The sequence below is a fragment of the Nematostella vectensis genome, chromosome 8, assembly GCF_932526225.1.
Source record: "Nematostella vectensis chromosome 8, jaNemVect1.1, whole genome shotgun sequence".
Taxonomy (NCBI): Eukaryota; Metazoa; Cnidaria; class Anthozoa; order Actiniaria; family Edwardsiidae; genus Nematostella; species Nematostella vectensis.
In genome coordinates this window covers 13709666-13728860 of record NC_064041.1, presented here as the reverse complement: position 1 = coordinate 13728860, position 19195 = coordinate 13709666, and the positions used below count along the sequence as shown (strand labels likewise).

General features: G+C 40.1%; 1 protein-coding gene across 1 annotated transcript; it reads right to left on the bottom strand.

Moving 5' to 3' along the window:
- Positions 1–8751: 8751 nt before the first annotated feature.
- On the bottom strand, positions 8752–19037 carry LOC5516175 (protein SET). The gene is made up of 7 exons (XM_032385994.1): positions 18576–19037; positions 16877–16999; positions 16473–16586; positions 14701–14859; positions 11920–11991; positions 11167–11361; positions 8752–10230 (listed from the first exon to the last, which is right to left on the bottom strand). The coding sequence occupies exons 1-7, from the start codon at positions 19020–19022 to the stop codon at positions 10132–10134; spliced, it is 1209 nt and encodes a 402-aa protein (XP_032241885.1). The 5' UTR covers positions 19023–19037; the 3' UTR covers positions 8752–10131.
- Positions 19038–19195: the final 158 nt, after the last annotated feature.

The following is a 19195-nucleotide window of genomic DNA, read 5'->3' as shown; positions in this document are numbered from 1 at the left end:
CTGTCATTGTGACACTGCTAATTGTTTTCTCCTGATTCCAATCCATGACGGGCGTGTTTCTCTGTCATTGTGACACTGCTAATTGTTTTCTCCTGATTCCAATCCATGACGCGAGTGTTTCTCTGTCATTGTGACACTGCTCATTGTTTTCTCCTGATTCCAATCCATGACGGTCGTGTTTCTTTGTCATTGTGACACTGCTAATTGTTTTCTCCTGATTCCAATCCATGACGCGTGTGTTTTTGTCATTGCGACACTGCTAATTGTTTTCTATAGATTCCAATCCATGACGCGCGTGTTTCTCTATGATTGTGACACTGCTAATTGATTTCTCCTGATTCCAATCCATGACGCGAGTGTTTCTCTGTCATTGTGACACTGCTCATTGTTTTCTCCTGATTCCAATCCATGACGCGCGTGTTTCTCTGTCATTGTGACACTGCTAATTGTTTTCTATAGATCCCAATCCATGACGCGCGTGTTTCTCTGTCATTGTGACACTGCTAATTGTTTTCTCCTGATTCCAATCCATGACGCGCGGGTTTCTCTGTCATTGTGACACTGCTAATTGTTTTCTCCTGATTCCAATCCATGACGCGCGTGTTTCTCTGTCATTGTGACACTGCTAATTATTTTCTATAGATTCCAATCCATGACGCGCGTGTTTCTCTGTCATTGTGACTGTGCTAATTGTTTTCTATAGATTCTAGCCCATGACGATCGTTTTCTATGTCATTGTGACACTGATAATTGTTTTCTCCTGAATCCAACCCATGACGCGCGTGTTTCTCTGTCATTGTGACACTGCTAATTGTTTTCTCGTGATTCCAATCCATGACGCGCGTGTTTCTCTGTCATTGTGACACTGCTAATTCTTTCTCCTGACTCCAATCCATGACGGGCGTGTTTCTCTGTCATTGTGACACTGCTAATTGTTTTTTTCTTGATTCCAATCCATGACGCGCGTGTTTCTCTGTCATTGTGACACTGCTCATTGTTTTCTCCTTATTCCAATCCATGACGCGCGTGTTTCTCTGTCATTGTGACACTGCTAATTGTTTTCTCCTGATTCCAATCCATGACGCGCGTGTTTCTCTGTCATTGTGACACTGCTAATTGTTTTCTATAGATTCCAATCCATGACGCGCGTGTTTCTCTGTCATTGTGACACTGCTCATTGTTTTCTCCTGATTCCAATCCATGGCGCGCGTGTTTCTCTGTCATTGTGACACTGCTAATTGTTTTCTATAGATTCCAATCCATGACGCGCATGTTTCTCTGTCATTGTGACACTGCTAATTGTTTTCTCCTGATTCCAATCCATGACGCGCGTGTTTCTCTGTCATTGTGACACTGCTAATTGTTTTCCCCTGATTCCAATCCATGACGGGCGTGTTTCTCTGTCATTGTGACACTGCTAATTGTTTTCTCTTGATTCCAATCCATGACGCGCGTGATTCTCTGTCATTGTGACACTGCTAATTGTTTTCTCCTGATTCCAATCCAAGACGCGCGTGTTTCTCTGTCATTGTGACACTGCTAATTGTTTTCTCCTGATTCCAATCCATGACGCGCGTGTTTCTCTGTCATTGTGACACTGCTAATTGTTTTCTATAGATTCCAATCCATGACGCGCGTGTTTCTCTGTCATTGTGACACTGCTCATTGTTTTCTCCTGATTCCAATCCATGACGCGCGTGTTTCTCTGTCATTGTGACACTGCTAATTGTTTTCTATAGATTCCAATCCATGACGCGCATGTTTCTCTGTCATTGTGACACTGCTAATTGTTTTCTCCTGATTCCAATCCATGACGCGCGTGTTTCTCTGTCATTGTGACACTGCTAATTGTTTTCTCGTGATTCCAATCCAAGACGCGCGTGTTTCTCTGTCATTGTGACACTGCTAATTGTTTTCTCCTGATTCCAATCCATGACGGGCGTGTTTCTCTGTCATTGTGACACTGCTAATTGTTTTCTCCTGATTCCAATCCATGACGCGAGTGTTTCTCTGTCATTGTGACACTGCTCATTGTTTTCTCCTGATTCCAATCCATGACGGTCGTGTTTCTTTGTCATTGTGACACTGCTAATTGTTTTCTCCTGATTCCAATCCATGACGCGTGTGTTTTTGTCATTGCGACACTGCTAATTGTTTTCTATAGATTCCAATCCATGACGCGCGTGTTTCTCTATGATTGTGACACTGCTAATTGATTTCTCCTGATTCCAATCCATGACGCGAGTGTTTCTCTGTCATTGTGACACTGCTCATTGTTTTCTCCTGATTCCAATCCATGACGCGCGTGTTTCTCTGTCATTGTGACACTGCTAATTGTTTTCTATAGATCCCAATCCATGACGCGCGTGTTTCTCTGTCATTGTGACACTGCTAATTGTTTTCTCCTGATTCCAATCCATGACGCGCGGGTTTCTCTGTCATTGTGACACTGCTAATTGTTTTCTCCTGATTCCAATCCATGACGCGCGTGTTTCTCTGTCATTGTGACACTGCTAATTATTTTCTATAGATTCCAATCCATGACGCGCGTGTTTCTCTGTCATTGTGACTGTGCTAATTGTTTTCTATAGATTCTAGCCCATGACGATCGTTTTCTATGTCATTGTGACACTGATAATTGTTTTCTCCTGAATCCAACCCATGACGCGCGTGTTTCTCTGTCATTGTGACACTGCTAATTGTTTTCTCGTGATTCCAATCCATGACGCGCGTGTTTCTCTGTCATTGTGACACTGCTAATTCTTTCTCCTGACTCCAATCCATGACGGGCGTGTTTCTCTGTCATTGTGACACTGCTAATTGTTTTTTTCTTGATTCCAATCCATGACGCGCGTGTTTCTCTGTCATTGTGACACTGCTCATTGTTTTCTCCTTATTCCAATCCATGACGCGCGTGTTTCTCTGTCATTGTGACACTGCTAATTGTTTTCTCCTGATTCCAATCCATGACGCGCGTGTTTCTCTGTCATTGTGACACTGCTAATTGTTTTCTATAGATTCCAATCCATGACGCGCGTGTTTCTCTGTCATTGTGACACTGCTCATTGTTTTCTCCTGATTCCAATCCATGGCGCGCGTGTTTCTCTGTCATTGTGACACTGCTAATTGTTTTCTATAGATTCCAATCCATGACGCGCATGTTTCTCTGTCATTGTGACACTGCTAATTGTTTTCTCCTGATTCCAATCCATGACGCGCGTGTTTCTCTGTCATTGTGACACTGCTAATTGTTTTCCCCTGATTCCAATCCATGACGGGCGTGTTTCTCTGTCATTGTGACACTGCTAATTGTTTTCTCTTGATTCCAATCCATGACGCGTGTGTTTTTGTCATTGCGACACTGCTAATTGTTTTCTCTTGATTCCAATCCATGACGCGTGTGTTTTTGTCATTGCGACACTGCTAATTGTTTTCTATAGATTCCAATCCATGACGCGCGTGTTTCTCTATCATTGTGACTCTGCTAATTGTTTTCTATAGATTCCCATCCATGACGCGCGTGTTTCTCTGTCATTGTGACTCTGCTAATTGTTTTCTCCTGATTCCAATCCATGACGCGCGTGTTTCTCTGTCATTGTGACACTGCTAATTGTTTTCTCCTGATTCCAATCCATGACGCGCGTGTTTCTCTGTCATTGTGACACTGCTAATTGTTTTCTATAGATTCCAATCCATGACGCGCATGTTTCTCTGTCATTGTGACACTGCTAATTGTTTTCTCCTGATTCCAATCCATGACGCGCGTGTTTCTCTGTCATTGTGACACTGCTAATTGTTTTCTCGTGATTCCAATCCAAGACGCGCGTGTTTCTCTGTCATTGTGACACTGCTAATTGTTTTCTCCTGATTCCAATCCATGACGCGAGTGTTTCTCTGTCATTGTGACACTGCTCATTGTTTTCTCCTGATTCCAATCCATGACGGTCGTGTTTCTTTGTCATTGTGACACTGCTAATTGTTTTCTCCTGATTCCAATCCATGACGCGTGTGTTTTTGTCATTGCGACACTGCTAATTGTTTTCTATAGATTCCAATCCATGACGCGCGTGTTTCTCTATGATTGTGACACTGCTAATTGATTTCTCCTGATTCCAATCCATGACGCGAGTGTTTCTCTGTCATTGTGACACTGCTCATTGTTTTCTCCTGATTCCAATCCATGACGCGCGTGTTTCTCTGTCATTGTGACACTGCTAATTGTTTTCTATAGATCCCAATCCATGACGCGCGTGTTTCTCTGTCATTGTGACACTGCTAATTGTTTTCTCCTGATTCCAATCCATGACGCGCGGGTTTCTCTGTCATTGTGACACTGCTAATTGTTTTCTCCTGATTCCAATCCATGACGCGCGTGTTTCTCTGTCATTGTGACACTGCTAATTATTTTCTATAGATTCCAATCCATGACGCGCGTGTTTCTCTGTCATTGTGACTGTGCTAATTGTTTTCTATAGATTCTAGCCCATGACGATCGTTTTCTATGTCATTGTGACACTGATAATTGTTTTCTCCTGAATCCAACCCATGACGCGCGTGTTTCTCTGTCATTGTGACACTGCTAATTGTTTTCTCGTGATTCCAATCCATGACGCGCGTGTTTCTCTGTCATTGTGACACTGCTAATTCTTTCTCCTGACTCCAATCCATGACGGGCGTGTTTCTCTGTCATTGTGACACTGCTAATTGTTTTTTTCTTGATTCCAATCCATGACGCGCGTGTTTCTCTGTCATTGTGACACTGCTCATTGTTTTCTCCTTATTCCAATCCATGACGCGCGTGTTTCTCTGTCATTGTGACACTGCTAATTGTTTTCTCCTGATTCCAATCTATGACGCGCGTGTTTCTCTGTCATTGTGACACTGCTAATTGTTTTCTATAGATTCCAATCCATGACGCGCGTGTTTCTCTGTCATTGTGACACTGCTCATTGTTTTCTCCTGATTCCAATCCATGGCGCGCGTGTTTCTCTGTCATTGTGACACTGCTAATTGTTTTCTATAGATTCCAATCCATGACGCGCATGTTTCTCTGTCATTGTGACACTGCTAATTGTTTTCTCCTGATTCCAATCCATGACGCGCGTGTTTCTCTGTCATTGTGACACTGCTAATTGTTTTCCCCTGATTCCAATCCATGACGGGCGTGTTTCTCTGTCATTGTGACACTGCTAATTGTTTTCTCTTGATTCCAATCCATGACGCGTGTGTTTTTGTCATTGCGACACTGCTAATTGTTTTCTCTTGATTCCAATCCATGACGCGTGTGTTTTTGTCATTGCGACACTGCTAATTGTTTTCTATAGATTCCAATCCATGACGCGCGTGTTTCTCTATCATTGTGACTCTGCTAATTGTTTTCTATAGATTCCCATCCATGACGCGCGTGTTTCTCTGTCATTGTGACTCTGCTAATTGTTTTCTCCTGATTCCAATCCATGACGCGCGTGTTTCTCTGTCATTGTGACACTGCTAATTGTTTTCTCCTGATTCCAATCCATGACGCGCGTGTTTCTCTGTCATTGTGACACTGCTAATTGTTTTCTCCTGATTCCAATCCATGACGGGCGTGTTTCCCTGTCATTGTGACACTGCTAATTGTTTTCTCTTGATTCCAATCCATGACGCGTGTGTTTTTGTCATTGTGACACTGCTAATTGTTTTCTCCTGATTCCAATCCATGACGCGCGTGTTTCTCTGTCATTGTGACACTGCTAATTGTTTTCTCCTGATTCCAATCCATGACGCGCGTGTTTCTCTGTCATTGTGACACTGCTAATTGTTTTCTATAGATCCCAATCCATGACGCGCGTGTTTCTCTGTCATTGTGACTGTGCTAATTGTTTTCTATAGATTCTAGTCCATGATGATCGTTTTCTTTGTCATTGTGACACTGCTAATTGTTTTCTCCTTATTCCAATCCATGACGCGCGTGTTTCTCTGTCATTGTGACACTGCTAATTGTTTTCTCGTGATTCCAATCCATGACGCGCGTGTTTCTCTGTCATTGTGACACTGCTAATTGTTTTCTCCTGATTCCAATCCATGACGCGCGTGTTTCTCTGTCATTGTGACACTGCTAATTGTTTTCTCCTGATTCCAATCCATGACGGGCGTGTTTCTCTGTCATTGTGACACTGCTAATTGTTTTCTCTTGATTCCAATCCATGACGCGTGTGTTTTTGTCATTGCGACACTGCTAATTGTTTTCTATAGATTCCAATCCATGACGCGCGTGTTTCTCTATCATTGTGACTCTGCTAATTGTTTTCTATAGATTCCCATCCATGACGCGCGTGTTTCTCTGTCATTGTGACTCTGCTAATTGTTTTCTCCTGATTCCAATCCATGACGCGCGTGTTTCTCTGTCATTGTGACACTGCTAATTGTTTTCTCCTGATTCCAATCCATGACGCGCGTGTTTCTCTGTCATTGTGACACTGCTAATTGTTTTCTCCTGATTCCAATCCATGACGGGCGTGTTTCCCTGTCATTGTGACACTGCTAATTGTTTTCTCTTGATTCCAATCCATGACGCGTGTGTTTTTGTCATTGTGACACTGCTAATTGTTTTCTCCTGATTCCAATCCATGACGCGCGTGTTTCTCTGTCATTGTGACACTGCTAATTGTTTTCTCCTGATTCCAATCCATGACGCGCGTGTTTCTCTGTCATTGTGACACTGCTAATTGTTTTCTATAGATCCCAATCCATGACGCGCGTGTTTCTCTGTCATTGTGACTGTGCTAATTGTTTTCTATAGATTCTAGTCCATGATGATCGTTTTCTTTGTCATTGTGACACTGATAATTGTTTTCTCCTGATTCCAATCCATGACGCGCGTGTTTCTCTGTCATTGTGACACTGCTAATTGTTTTCTCGTGATTCCAATCCATGACGCGCGTGTTTCTCTGTCATTGTGACACTGCTAATTGTTTTCTCCTGATTCCAATCCATGACGCGCGTGTTTCTCTGTCATTGTGACACTGCTAATTGTTTTCTCCTGATTCCAATCCATGACGGGCGTGTTTCTCTGTCATTGTGACACTGCTAATTGTTTTCTCTTGATTCCAATCCATGACGCGTTTGTTTTTGTCATTGCGACACTGCTAATTGTTTTCTATAGATTCCAATCCATGACGCGCGTGTTTCTCTATCATTGTGACTCTGCTAATTGTTTTCTATAGATTCCCATCCATGACGCGCGTGTTTCTCTGTCATTGTGACTCTGCTAATTGTTTTCTCCTGATTCCAATCCATGACGCGCGTGTTTCTCTGTAGTTGTGACACTGCTAATTGTTTTCTATAGATTCCAATCCATGACGCGCGTGTTTCTCTGTCATTGTGACACTGCTAATTGTTTTCTCCTTATTCCAATCTATGACGTGCGTATTTTTGTCATTGTGACACTTCTAATTGTTTTCTATAGATTCCAATCCATGACGTGCGTGTTACTCTGTTATTGTGACACTGCTAATTGTTTTCTCCTTATTCCAATCTATGACGTGCGTATTTTTGTCATTGTGACACTGCTAATTGTTTTCTCCTGATTCCAATCCATGACGCGCGTGTTTCTCTGTCATTGTGACACTGCTAATTGTTTTCTCCTGATTCCAATCCATGACGTGCGTGTTACTCTGTTATTGTGACACTGCTAATTGTTTTCTCTTGATTCCAATCCTTGGAAAGCTTCCTCAGTCGTTTGCTCGTTGATCATTTTCTAATAATTCCAATTGATACCGAGTATTGTTTTAGTCTATTTCGCCTTATCTTAAAGTTCTTAAAACCTTTCACTTATATCAATCTAGCCAAAACAAGGCATAGATAAACTTTCAAATTTTGAGAAGGGAATTGAATTTGATTAAAATTTGAATTTTCTACAGATCTTTGAATATTATCCTGGCCGCGCGAAAGGAGATTGAATCGAGTGAATAATTCCAAGTTTTGGCGGGAAAATCTGGCGAAAATCTTAAATCAGTTAAAATTCAGAGACGGCAATACCACAAAATATTGGCGAATTGTTTTCTATTGCAATAACTTAAAGTCGAGAATTGTATGCGAAAAAAGAAAATATCGTTTTGTTGTAGGTTTTAAAAACAGCGCGCGCTCGTGAGAATGTCGCCATTCTTGATTGCAAATGCAGCGCGCGCGCACAATGCAAAAATAATTCAAAAACTAAAAAATATCTGCTTAATTTTGCAGATCTGTTTCCTGAAGTTAAATAATCATTTGACTACCAGGTTGAGATATAAAGATGGCGGTAAAAGTTGTAACCACACAACGTTCTTCAGCAATAACTAAGAAGACATGAAGACGGGAACCGGTTTAGCGCGCGCATGTTTTCTCATGGTTGACATCTCGATCTACGTCACAAATGACTGGACCCGGGCCTTTCAGTTCACGGCCTTTTTTCCGAAGGTTGACCAAAATACCTCAATATTACAGATTTGAGTTATTCGCGCGAACGCGTGTTTTATAGGGTCCATGAAAACCACATACCATTTGGAAGATGAAAATATAAAGAATTGACAAAGTCTATCAACTCTGAAAGGTTATATGGACTTTAAGCATTCCTTTATCAACTGTACATATTATGTATTAACAAGTAATGCGCGTGTATGCAATTATCACCCCGCATTTCATTAATTATGGACTGTCAATTGTTCGATCGATATTCGAGCCGAGTGACAGATTTGCCCTCTACGAAGATCCTTAAACTTAATACTCGTGACATTTTGTTTGGCTTAAGCATTTATTATAAACAATAGAGGAATTACAAAATATCAGACACAATGAGTTGATCAAAAAAGCTTGGAGATATATAAAATAAGCTCAGAGAAATATTAGCAGTATTGGTCTTACTGTAACAAACAGAAAAGATATTTGAAAAGCCTAAAGAAAATTATTTGGAATATCGGAAGCAGCCGAAATTTGAGCAACTTGTTATAACAGATAACGGGGTTAGGGTTAGGGAAAGTCTTAGTTTCCAGTATCTAGTATATTTATATTTTATAAAAGTACGAACACTTGTGTTTGTTTTTCTGTGTGTGTGGCACTTGTGAAAATTAGCATAAAGTCAAGACAAAGTAGAGAAAGGTGTGATGACATTCATTCCCTTCAACTCCTATTTCTTCAATTTTGATTTTTTCACGTGTATCACGTCTGCACTTTCAGTTTGTGAAACTTCACATCCTAAAGAGGCCAACTCAGCCTGCCCAAGATGCATTGCGATGACATGTTTTAACGTCTCTCTCTTGTTATGTATACCTGTTTATTTGTTGCGTTATAGTGCCAAATTGTCTCAATGAGGATTGCTCAGGGCTCTTCGCAGGCGAAAACACCGAGCTAGTAGGGCTGGGTTTCTTTCCTATAAAGTGTCAACAGCTTCCAGCATTGTTAATGGTAGTTCCACATAGAAACTTTCTGTACAAGTAACGTGAACTAGTCAATGTACTCGTAAGCCAAATATCTTACATGTGTTCGTGATAAAGCAATATCATCAAATAAGGTTATCGCAATTCGAAGGTGAAAAGAAACTTTCTTGGTAGTATTAAAAAACCTACTTTGTTAGCCGAAATCAGTATGCAAGTAGGCTTGTATTGGATGACTGAAAAAAAGCAGATGGCTGAGTTCCTTGAAGAACACTTTACCTTAATTTTGTTCAGATGTTGAGGCCAATGAATAACAATATTCCTCTTTTAGTAAGAGTAAAATTGGAAAGCCAAATTTCAACGTATTTATCAAATTTAAGGCCTGCGAAACAGCACCAACACTGCTGAGAAACATTTTGGTCAACGATGTTTGATCATCAAGTCGTATAATTGTGTGTGGTGTGACGATGTTGGAAGATGTTGTTTTGCCGTTTGATCCCTAACAGCATTGCTTGGGTTCCCAAGCTCTAAGCAAAATATTTTAAGCTACTTTGTATAACATCTCGGATACTGCACTATTAAATGTTGCTGTACAAAATGAATGACACTTCAACAAGACCTTCCTTAGGGGAGGAGCTCTCACAGAGAGCCTGAGTGCTGGTTTGTTGAAACATCACTGTTTCCGTGAAGGGAGTAATATATTACATAGGCTGTTTGAGGGGGGGAGGGGAGGGAGGGGCGCTTAGTCCTCCACATGTTCTCTCCCTTCCTCGTCTCCTTCCTCCTCGTCTTCGCCATCATCATCGTCGTCATCTTCTTCATCCTCGTCTTCTCCTTCAATCTGCAAAAAAGTAAATGCTTATTGCCATCAGGTGTGTATAGCAGGAGTGGGCAATGGGAAGAGCACATCCCTCCAGCCACCAACAATGGACGATTTGCACTATGAAATCACGTGACTTTTTGGTAGCGTGCGCTGCGGTTTTCAGCGACATAACAACAACGTTTCTACGTCAGAAAGAGCTTATTTTCATGGAAATATTTTTTTGTCGTCGCCCTCTGGCGTGACGGTCGTAGCCTTTTCCGTGTTTTTGTTATTTAGGCGTGAGTTTCACACTCTTAAGGTCACGGGATTTCTTTCTATACAACGATACTAGGATCCACGTGTTATAAGAGGACATACGCACGCAAAAATGAGATATTTTGTACAAGTACAAGATGCCAATTTTGCCTCATTTTATGAGTAAGTACGCAGCCGCTTTGTCTCCTATTATCTTTGTTCTACAAAGGAGTTCTTTTGTCTCTATTCTTCTCGTTCTTTGTGTCGAGGTGCGGATATTGTTTATTTGCCCAATCAAATTGCAGCTTGTAAGAGCTGCGTACTGACCCCATTTTATACTCTTTTAGTTCTTGGAACAATCGAGATTATTATATTATCTAGTTTTTCTATTATTGAAACATCACAAAAGTCGTTAGCCTATTCCACAATATTTGTAATTGTCTAGGACTGCAAATCCCTTTAGCAAATCGCTTAAAAAAAAACAAGAAAGGCATTGTTTCATAACAGGTCTGAAAGATAAATAAACACACATTCAAAAAGAAGATATATTTGTAATGTGACACACCGTTTGGTAGCTACAGCCAATCAGGGCACAAAAACAAATTTGATTGACATGACAAAGCCGGATCATTGATTGGCTTAGTGAAGTTCATGTCAATCAAACAACATGTTTCTGGAATCCTGATTGGCTAACTTTCTGTTGAAACTATACCACTGCACCTTGCCTGCCACTTCCTCATCGTCATCGTCTTCCTCTTCTTCCTCGTACACCATGACGCCCTCCTCGCCCTCAGCTAGCTCTTTGTCATCTGTCTCCTCGATAACTTCCTCGACCTCCTCACCATCTTCATCATCACCTCCATCATCTTCATCTTCCTCATCGTCATCTACTTCAACAACCTCATCATCATCCTCCTGCAATTAATTGATTAAATGGAATCATAAAGTAATCAGTTTCACCCTCTATAAATAAAGGACATTAACCGACCAACCCATTGACTGACTGAGTGATTGACAAAGACCATGTCTGCAAACATCAATGAATTCAGCTGAGTCAACCTTAAATTTTCCAGAAACTATGTAAACCGAACATAAGATAAGACTCCTAAAAGTAGGAACGGGAAAACTTAATACAAAGATGATACTAAACAGAACTCTTAACCTGAAGAATTGAAAACTTGGTAGAGTTAGCTAGTAGTTATATTGGGCCGTAGCAGGGGGGGGCACTGGGAGCATGTCCCCCCCCTAATATTTAGAAAAATTATAAGGAAATGACCAGTAGGGGCGTGGCTGCCCTCCCCCCCCCCCACAATATTTTCTTAATGTTTCTGTATTGTGCCCATCCCCCCCCCCAATATTTTCTTAATGTTTCTGTATTGTGCCCATCCCCCCCCCCCCACCCCAATATTTCTAGGCCTGTTACGGCCCTGTTATAAAATTCTTAAATTAAGACATAAAGTAAGCAATACACACCTCATCATCTGAGTCTTCTTCATTTTCATCTTCTAAAGCATCGTTTTCATCTTCTATTTGGACATCTGCACCCTATAACACGTTTAAAGGGGCAGCGTCATGGAACTGCGCATGTCTGGAGTCAGTGTTTATTGTAGGCTTTTAATTTTCTACAAACAGTTGAATTTTTAGCTGTCAATGCCTTGTTAAAATAATATGCGCTATTTTATTGAAAACTATGTTTATTGACAGTTTGTGGTCATTTCCTCTGAATTTAAGTCTCCCACATGTACCAAGGCTCAGAATTCAATATTATTATTTGACTTAAATTCATTGTGTCCAGGCCGTAGAGCTATTGCAAAGCTCTTAACACGACACTGCTCCTTTACATTGCTAGGATAATTTGCACTTTGTTTCATTGTGGTTAAACTGCACCAGTCAGCAGTGCTGACTTAGTTATGTATGCGCCCATGGATCCCACCGCTGCCACCACCCCAGTTAATATAAGGTACAAACTCAAAACCAGATCGTGTAATAAGGGCTTTTATAAACGGAACTGCGGAACGGAAGACCAAACAAGATGGCTGTCCAGTAACACGAGAGCAAGGCAGATCTCTGCGCACGCATACATAACTAAGTCAGCACCGCTGACTGGTGCTGTAGTTCTAAAAAGCCACTGAGAAAAAAGATTTACGCAAAACTTGGAAGAGTAAAACATACTGTACTTGTCCATATTATTATACTTTTGATTCCGATGCTGTAACATATCATACGGGGTTTAGTGTGACCTACATATTAGCTATTATAGATAGTTCCATTTATTTAGTGTATCTTGGGTGTCCTACAGCCAGTGCTGTAATACATCACAAAGCTAAAGGTTTAACATACATGTGGTGTATCAAGGGTAGTGTAACATATAATACTGCAGGGGGTTAGGCCAGTGCTATAACACATCACAAAGCAGAAGGTTTAGCATACATGTGGTGTATCAAGGGTAGTGTACCATATGATACTGCAGGGGGTTAGGCCAGTGTTGTAACGCATCACAAAGCAAAAGGTTTAACATACATGTGGTGTTTCAAGGGTAGTGTACCATATAATACTGCAGTGGGTTAGGCCAGTGCTATAACACATCACAAAGCAGAAGGTTTAACATACATGTGGTGTATCAAGGGTAGTGTACCATATAATACTGCAGGGGGTTAGGCCAGTGCTATAACACATCACAAAGAAAAAGGTTTAGCATACATGTGGTGTATCAAGGGTAGTGTACCATATAATACTGCAGGGGGTTAGGCCAGTGCTGTAGCACATCACAAAGCAGAAGGTTTAACATACATGTGGTGTATCAAGGGTAGTGTACCATATAATACTGCAGGGGGTTAGGCCAGTGCTATAACACATCACAAAGCAGAAGGTTTAACATACATGTGGTGTATCAAGGGTAGTGTACCATATAATACTGCAGGGGGTTAGGCCAGTGCTATAATACATCACAAAGCAGAAGGTTTAACATACATGTGGTGTATCAAGGGTAGTGTACCATATAATACTGCAGGGGGTTAGGCCAGTGCTGTAGCACATCACAAAGCTAAAGGTTTAGAATACATGTGGTGTATCAAGGGTAGTGTATCATATAATACTGCAGGGGGTAGGCCAGTGTTGTAACACATTACAAAGCAGAAGGTTTAGCATACATGTGGTGTATCAAGGGTAGTGTACCATATAATACTGCAGGGGGTTAGGCCAGTGTTGTAACACATCACAAAGCAGAAGGTTTAGCATACATGTGGTGTATCAAGGGTAGTGTACCATATAATACTGCAGTGGGTTAGGCCAGTGCTGTAACACATCACAAAGCAGAAGGTTTAGCATACATGTGGTGTATCAAGGGTAGTGTACCATATAATACTGCAGTGGGTTAGGCCAGTGCTGTAACACATCACAAAGCAGAAGGTTTAGCATACATGTGGTGTATCAAGGGTAGTGTACCATATAATACTGCAGTGGGTTAGGCCAGTGCTGTAACACATCACAAAGCAGAAGGTTTAGCATACATGTGGTGTATCAAGGGTAGTGTACCATATAATACTGCAGTGGGTTAGGCCAGTGCTGTAACACATCACAAAGCAGAAGGTTTAACATACATGTGGTGTATCAAGGGTAGTGTACCATATAATACTGCAGTGGGTTAGGCCAGTGCTGTAACACATCACAAAGCAGAAGGTTTAACATACATGTGGTGTATCAAAGGTAGTGTACCATATAATACTGCAGGGGGTTTGGCCAGTGCTATAACACATCACAAAGCAGAAGGTTTAGCATACATGTGGTGTATCAAGGGTAGTGTACCATATAATACTGCAGGGGGTTAGGCCAGTGTTGTAACACATCACAAAGCAGGAGGTTTAACATACATGTGGTGTATCAAGGGTAGTGTACCATATAATACTGCAGGGGGTTAGGCCAGTGTTGTAACACATCACAAAGCAGAAGGTTTAACATACATGTGGTGTATCAAGGGTAGTGTACCATATAATACTGCAGTGGGTTAGGCCAGTGTTGTAACACATCACAAAGCAGAAGGTTTAACATACATGTGGTGTATCAAGGGTAGTGTACCATATAATACTGCAGGGGGTAAAGCCAGTGCTTTAACACATCACAAAGCAGAAGGTTTAACATACATCTGGTGTATCAAGGGTAGTGTACCATATAATACTGCAGGGGGTTAGGCCAGTGCTATAATACATCACAAAGCAAAAGGTTTAGCGTAAATGTGGTGTATCAAGGGTAGTGTACCATATAATACTGCAGTGGGTTAGGCCAGATATCATCCTTGATCAGCTCCCCTAATTCATCACTGTTGTCCATCAAGTCAGTGAACCAGCAAAAGAAGCTACTAGGGGGATGATCACGTTTCCTGCCTTTAGAGTTCTCCTTGAATCTTTGTGTGAGATCCTGATAAAAAAAAAAAAACAGGAAAAAGAATAACAGATAAAACTGTTTATCATTTTAATCTTATCACACAGAACATTTGTTTTTAAAAGCATAGCTCAGTCAAATCTTGCCTACAGACACCCCACTATTATATTATTGCCGAAATTAAAGTACAATATCTTTGATTGAAATTCAAAGAAATGATCAACCATTATTTTAGGCTTTGCTATGATGGCCCATACAGTAAGTTACAAGCAGGTGTCAAATGTTGTGGTAATTCTACCATATATTAGATAACCTAGCCTTTATTTTCTTGAAAAGCAGGAAATATCAATTTTCCAATAGGTTTAATTTGCATATTTCTACTTGCAAAGATTTCCGTTCTATTTGAGTGTGTTTTACTTTTGTTTGATTTTTTTTAATATACTGCATATTTCTTATTATTACACAGTGTGCAATAAATATTTGCAGTGAATTTCTTTTTGTTTGCAACACAATCTTTTATTTGTGGTGTTTTTTTATTAACAGTGTTCAATCTATACAGTGATGCATTTTGTTTTGCATTGTACAAAACAGTGATGACTTTTTCAGTGTTTTTGTTGTTGTTGTTTTTGTTGTTTGCAGTGTGCAATGTGTTTTATTTGCAGTGTAAGATTTATCATTTTTGCAGTATTCTCTATTTGTTTGAACCTTTTTTTTTATCCATGTATTTTTTTATTGATGGTGCTGTCTACTTTAGGCCACCACACATTTTGGAGACAGTACCCGTTAATACGGACACCCTTGGGACTTTCATAAGTGTCTGTATTATTGGGGTGTCCATATAAAGCAGGCTGCCCTAAAAGACGTCAAAAATGCATTTGAAACATTTCATATTGAAATTTTAATCTTTAAAACTCATGTATCAAGTAACATTTGGATAAAGTACTTCTGCGAACTAGTGACATGTTCCAGTTATTTCTTCATTACTCAAATTCATAGCAATATTTTTATAAACAACAACAACAAAACAGGATAACAACTCCTTTCATCAATAGTCCTTGCAATTGCCAATTTCAACTCAATTATTCTAACAGAATCTGTTACACTGTAATTCAACATAGGGTGTACATTTTGTACACTCTGCCTTTGCCTAGTCTATAGTCTGGTACGCTAACATAGCTTTATGACTGTTCTACACGGCACTGTGTTTATTTGCTTAAGAGCATTAGGTTTAGAAAAGCTTGATAATATCCGATTAGAACTCGATAAAAACCTTCTTAAAAGTGCATCAATCTGAAAGTACAAGACTCCAATTTCTTTTGTCCGTAAACTGGGGTTAATTTTGTATGAAAAATGTCTTTCGGGACACATAAAAGTGTCTGTTGTTCATATTAACGGGTTTCTGTACAAAGCAGTTTATATTATAAAAGAATAGAAAAACAGGGTGTCCTTATTATGCGGTTGTCCGTAGAGCGGGGTTCCACTGTATTATACATTTACAGTATATAGATATTGGACAGGAAATATATCTAAGTTTAGCCAGGCCTAAGACTTAACAGTTCTAAATTATTTAAAAACAAACTTTTTCGTAACTGAGCGACATGCAGGAAGGGGTAGGAGGGGGCTACGTCACCCGATTCTTAGGATCTTACCATTCCTTGTTTCCATTTTATTGTGGTTGATCTTGACATTTGTTCCCCATTATCATTGAGAATAAACTCTTTACAGATTTCTTGATTTGTGAAGTAAGGATTGTCTTCAAAACCCTGGAGATAAAATAGAAGCAATACTTTGGGTTTATTTCTGGTATTCGTACCCAGGAGCCAGGGCTTAATTAATGGTGGCTGTGTGGGATTGTTTATTATCTCACTAGTCTCGTTATCTTGACAACAGTGTGTTATCACCACAATTTCCTTAATAATGGTCACTTGGTAAAGAGGGCCAATAATGTTGCCTTGTTACACACCTCTTCACAACATTACCAAGGGGGCTGTAGAGAGAAGAGAATTGTATTGATTCAGCCCAAATAAGATCATTTGTCACCTCAAGAACTTACAAATTTTATTTTGTATCCAGATTTGATATCTTCAAACTCCTCTACTTCCACATATGCCATGTATTGTAACACCTCCTCATCATCCTCATTTAGCAGCATTTGTATCTGTGGGTGATTCAAAAACTAATACATGTCAAGGAGAATACCAGGAGTAACATAATCTAATAACCATAATAACATTACTTTTAAACGCTCACTTTCGTGCCATGTGTGCCTATTTTAGTAAACCATAAACACGCTCTGTCGGAAATATGACAAAAATACATATATGATTAAAATATGACAGATCAAAGATTCTAGGCAAAAGAAGACTTCATTAAGCCTAAATTTGAGCATATTTTTCTAAAACACTCGGACTAAGCTTATTATTTTTTTTAAGTTGCAATAACAAATGATTAATATTATAATTGGGTAATGTTTTTTTTTTCAAATCATTATTTACAAACACATATCTGTCACCTTGCTTTAGGAAAAATCTTGAGAAAATACAGTGAATGTATCAGAAGCACCAAGATAGCTAATGAGGGAGAATAAAGTAAATATATGGATATTTTCAAGAAAATCAGGCTTGAGAAAAGGTTCAAATTCTTGAGACTCCTGCCTAATGCGGGAGAGTTGACAGGTATGCAAACCTCAAAAAGCAAGAGACACACCAGTAAATTATCTGCATTTTACAAAAAAGACAAAAATGGATACAAACATACCTGGAACCAATCAGTATTTTTTTATCTGAAAACAGATTTTTGTATCCATGAATTGAGATTCCAAATAAATTTCTGCCATAATTTTTTTCAATTTCACCAGTTTAAAATTTATAAATTCCTTCAATTTCACTTAGTCCAAAAATAATTCTATTTATTATAATTTTTCATCCTTATATCAAAGATATTTTTATTATTGAATCTTTTTCCCCATCATTCCGATAAAAGTATAATCACATGGCATTTTGTCCATTTTCAGTTCTGTCGAAAAATCATCTGACCGTGTAACCGCAGAGGGGGCTTGAGTCTAGTTCTATGGTAGCCTCCATTTTTAGAGTGTTTGAAAATGGCACTAAACTTTAGAAAAAACAAACACCATAAAAGCATCCAGTTATTGCATGAAAAGGGGTGAGATAGATAAAAAAACTTTGCCCTAAGGGTAAGAAAATTCCAATGTGCCTTAGCTATGGCAATTTTGGTATTTCGAATATTGGGGATATGGTACGAACAGGTCATCGAAGAATTGTAAGTTTTAATACGCCCGCGACTGTCAACTTGGTATCAAAAGAAACGCAGAGTAACACATAAAAAATAGCAACTGATATTAAAAAAAGCCCTTCGCTGCTTTGGTAAACTTTATAACCAAAACACATTAGCCCAAAACGATTGCACTGATAATTGTTAGACCCGTTTACGGGCCAAATAAGACCAGAAGCAGCCGTGCAAAACTACGTCTAAAATCGACATACCCAACAAGCTATATAATTCTTTAGCGATATTACAAGGTCGAGTATCGTGGCATTTAGTATGATTGGTTTACGGTGTGTTGTTTGGTAAACTAAGATTCGCGTCTTGAGCGCGGGAATTTATTCAATTTAAAATGGACTTCTGAGGTACTTTGCCGACAGCTGGTTGGTCACCGCGGAGATCCCCTGTGCATTTACAGCGAAGTTTAAGCAGCTTATACAAACTCGTTTACAGGATATATCAAAGGATACCACGGTGATCCAGAAATTCGGTATTTTCTTGATCAAGTTAGTGCGGGCTGTGAAATGCGGCCGTCGCTTGGCGTTGTATTTTTGCTCAACTCGTAGTATTTCTTCTGAAGCCTCCTCGTTGAGGGAGTCTATTTGATTCTGCACTTGGTCAATCTGATCGATGATGTCCTGGTGAGCGGACATATTCCCCTCTGCACCATCAACTACCTCGACTTTCCGCACTTTGTTTTGGGTTGCCGCGGGGTGAGACATGACTGGAACTGTTTGATTGATCGTTCTTTTTCTCTCTCCTGCACGATAGTGAAGCTTGCCCTGACTCGAGCAACAATGGGTGCCGCCGCTGGACAATAAGCTGAGGGCTCGGGAGAAAAAGCGCGCGCATTTGGGTATGCCTTCTGGGTCAAAGTCGCCTAAAATATCAGCCTCAGTCATCGTAGCCTCAGTCATTGTAGTAGAAGGTTGGACGCCATTTTCGTCTGGACATACCCTTCTAAAATTCTCTAGCACAAGTGTTGTGGACGAGTCGTTAGGGAGCAGTCATTATTTCTTCGCGGGGCGGGAAGGGGGGGGGGGGGGGGGTTGGTTTGTTAAAAATGCTTCGGCTACAAGATTTCGACCCT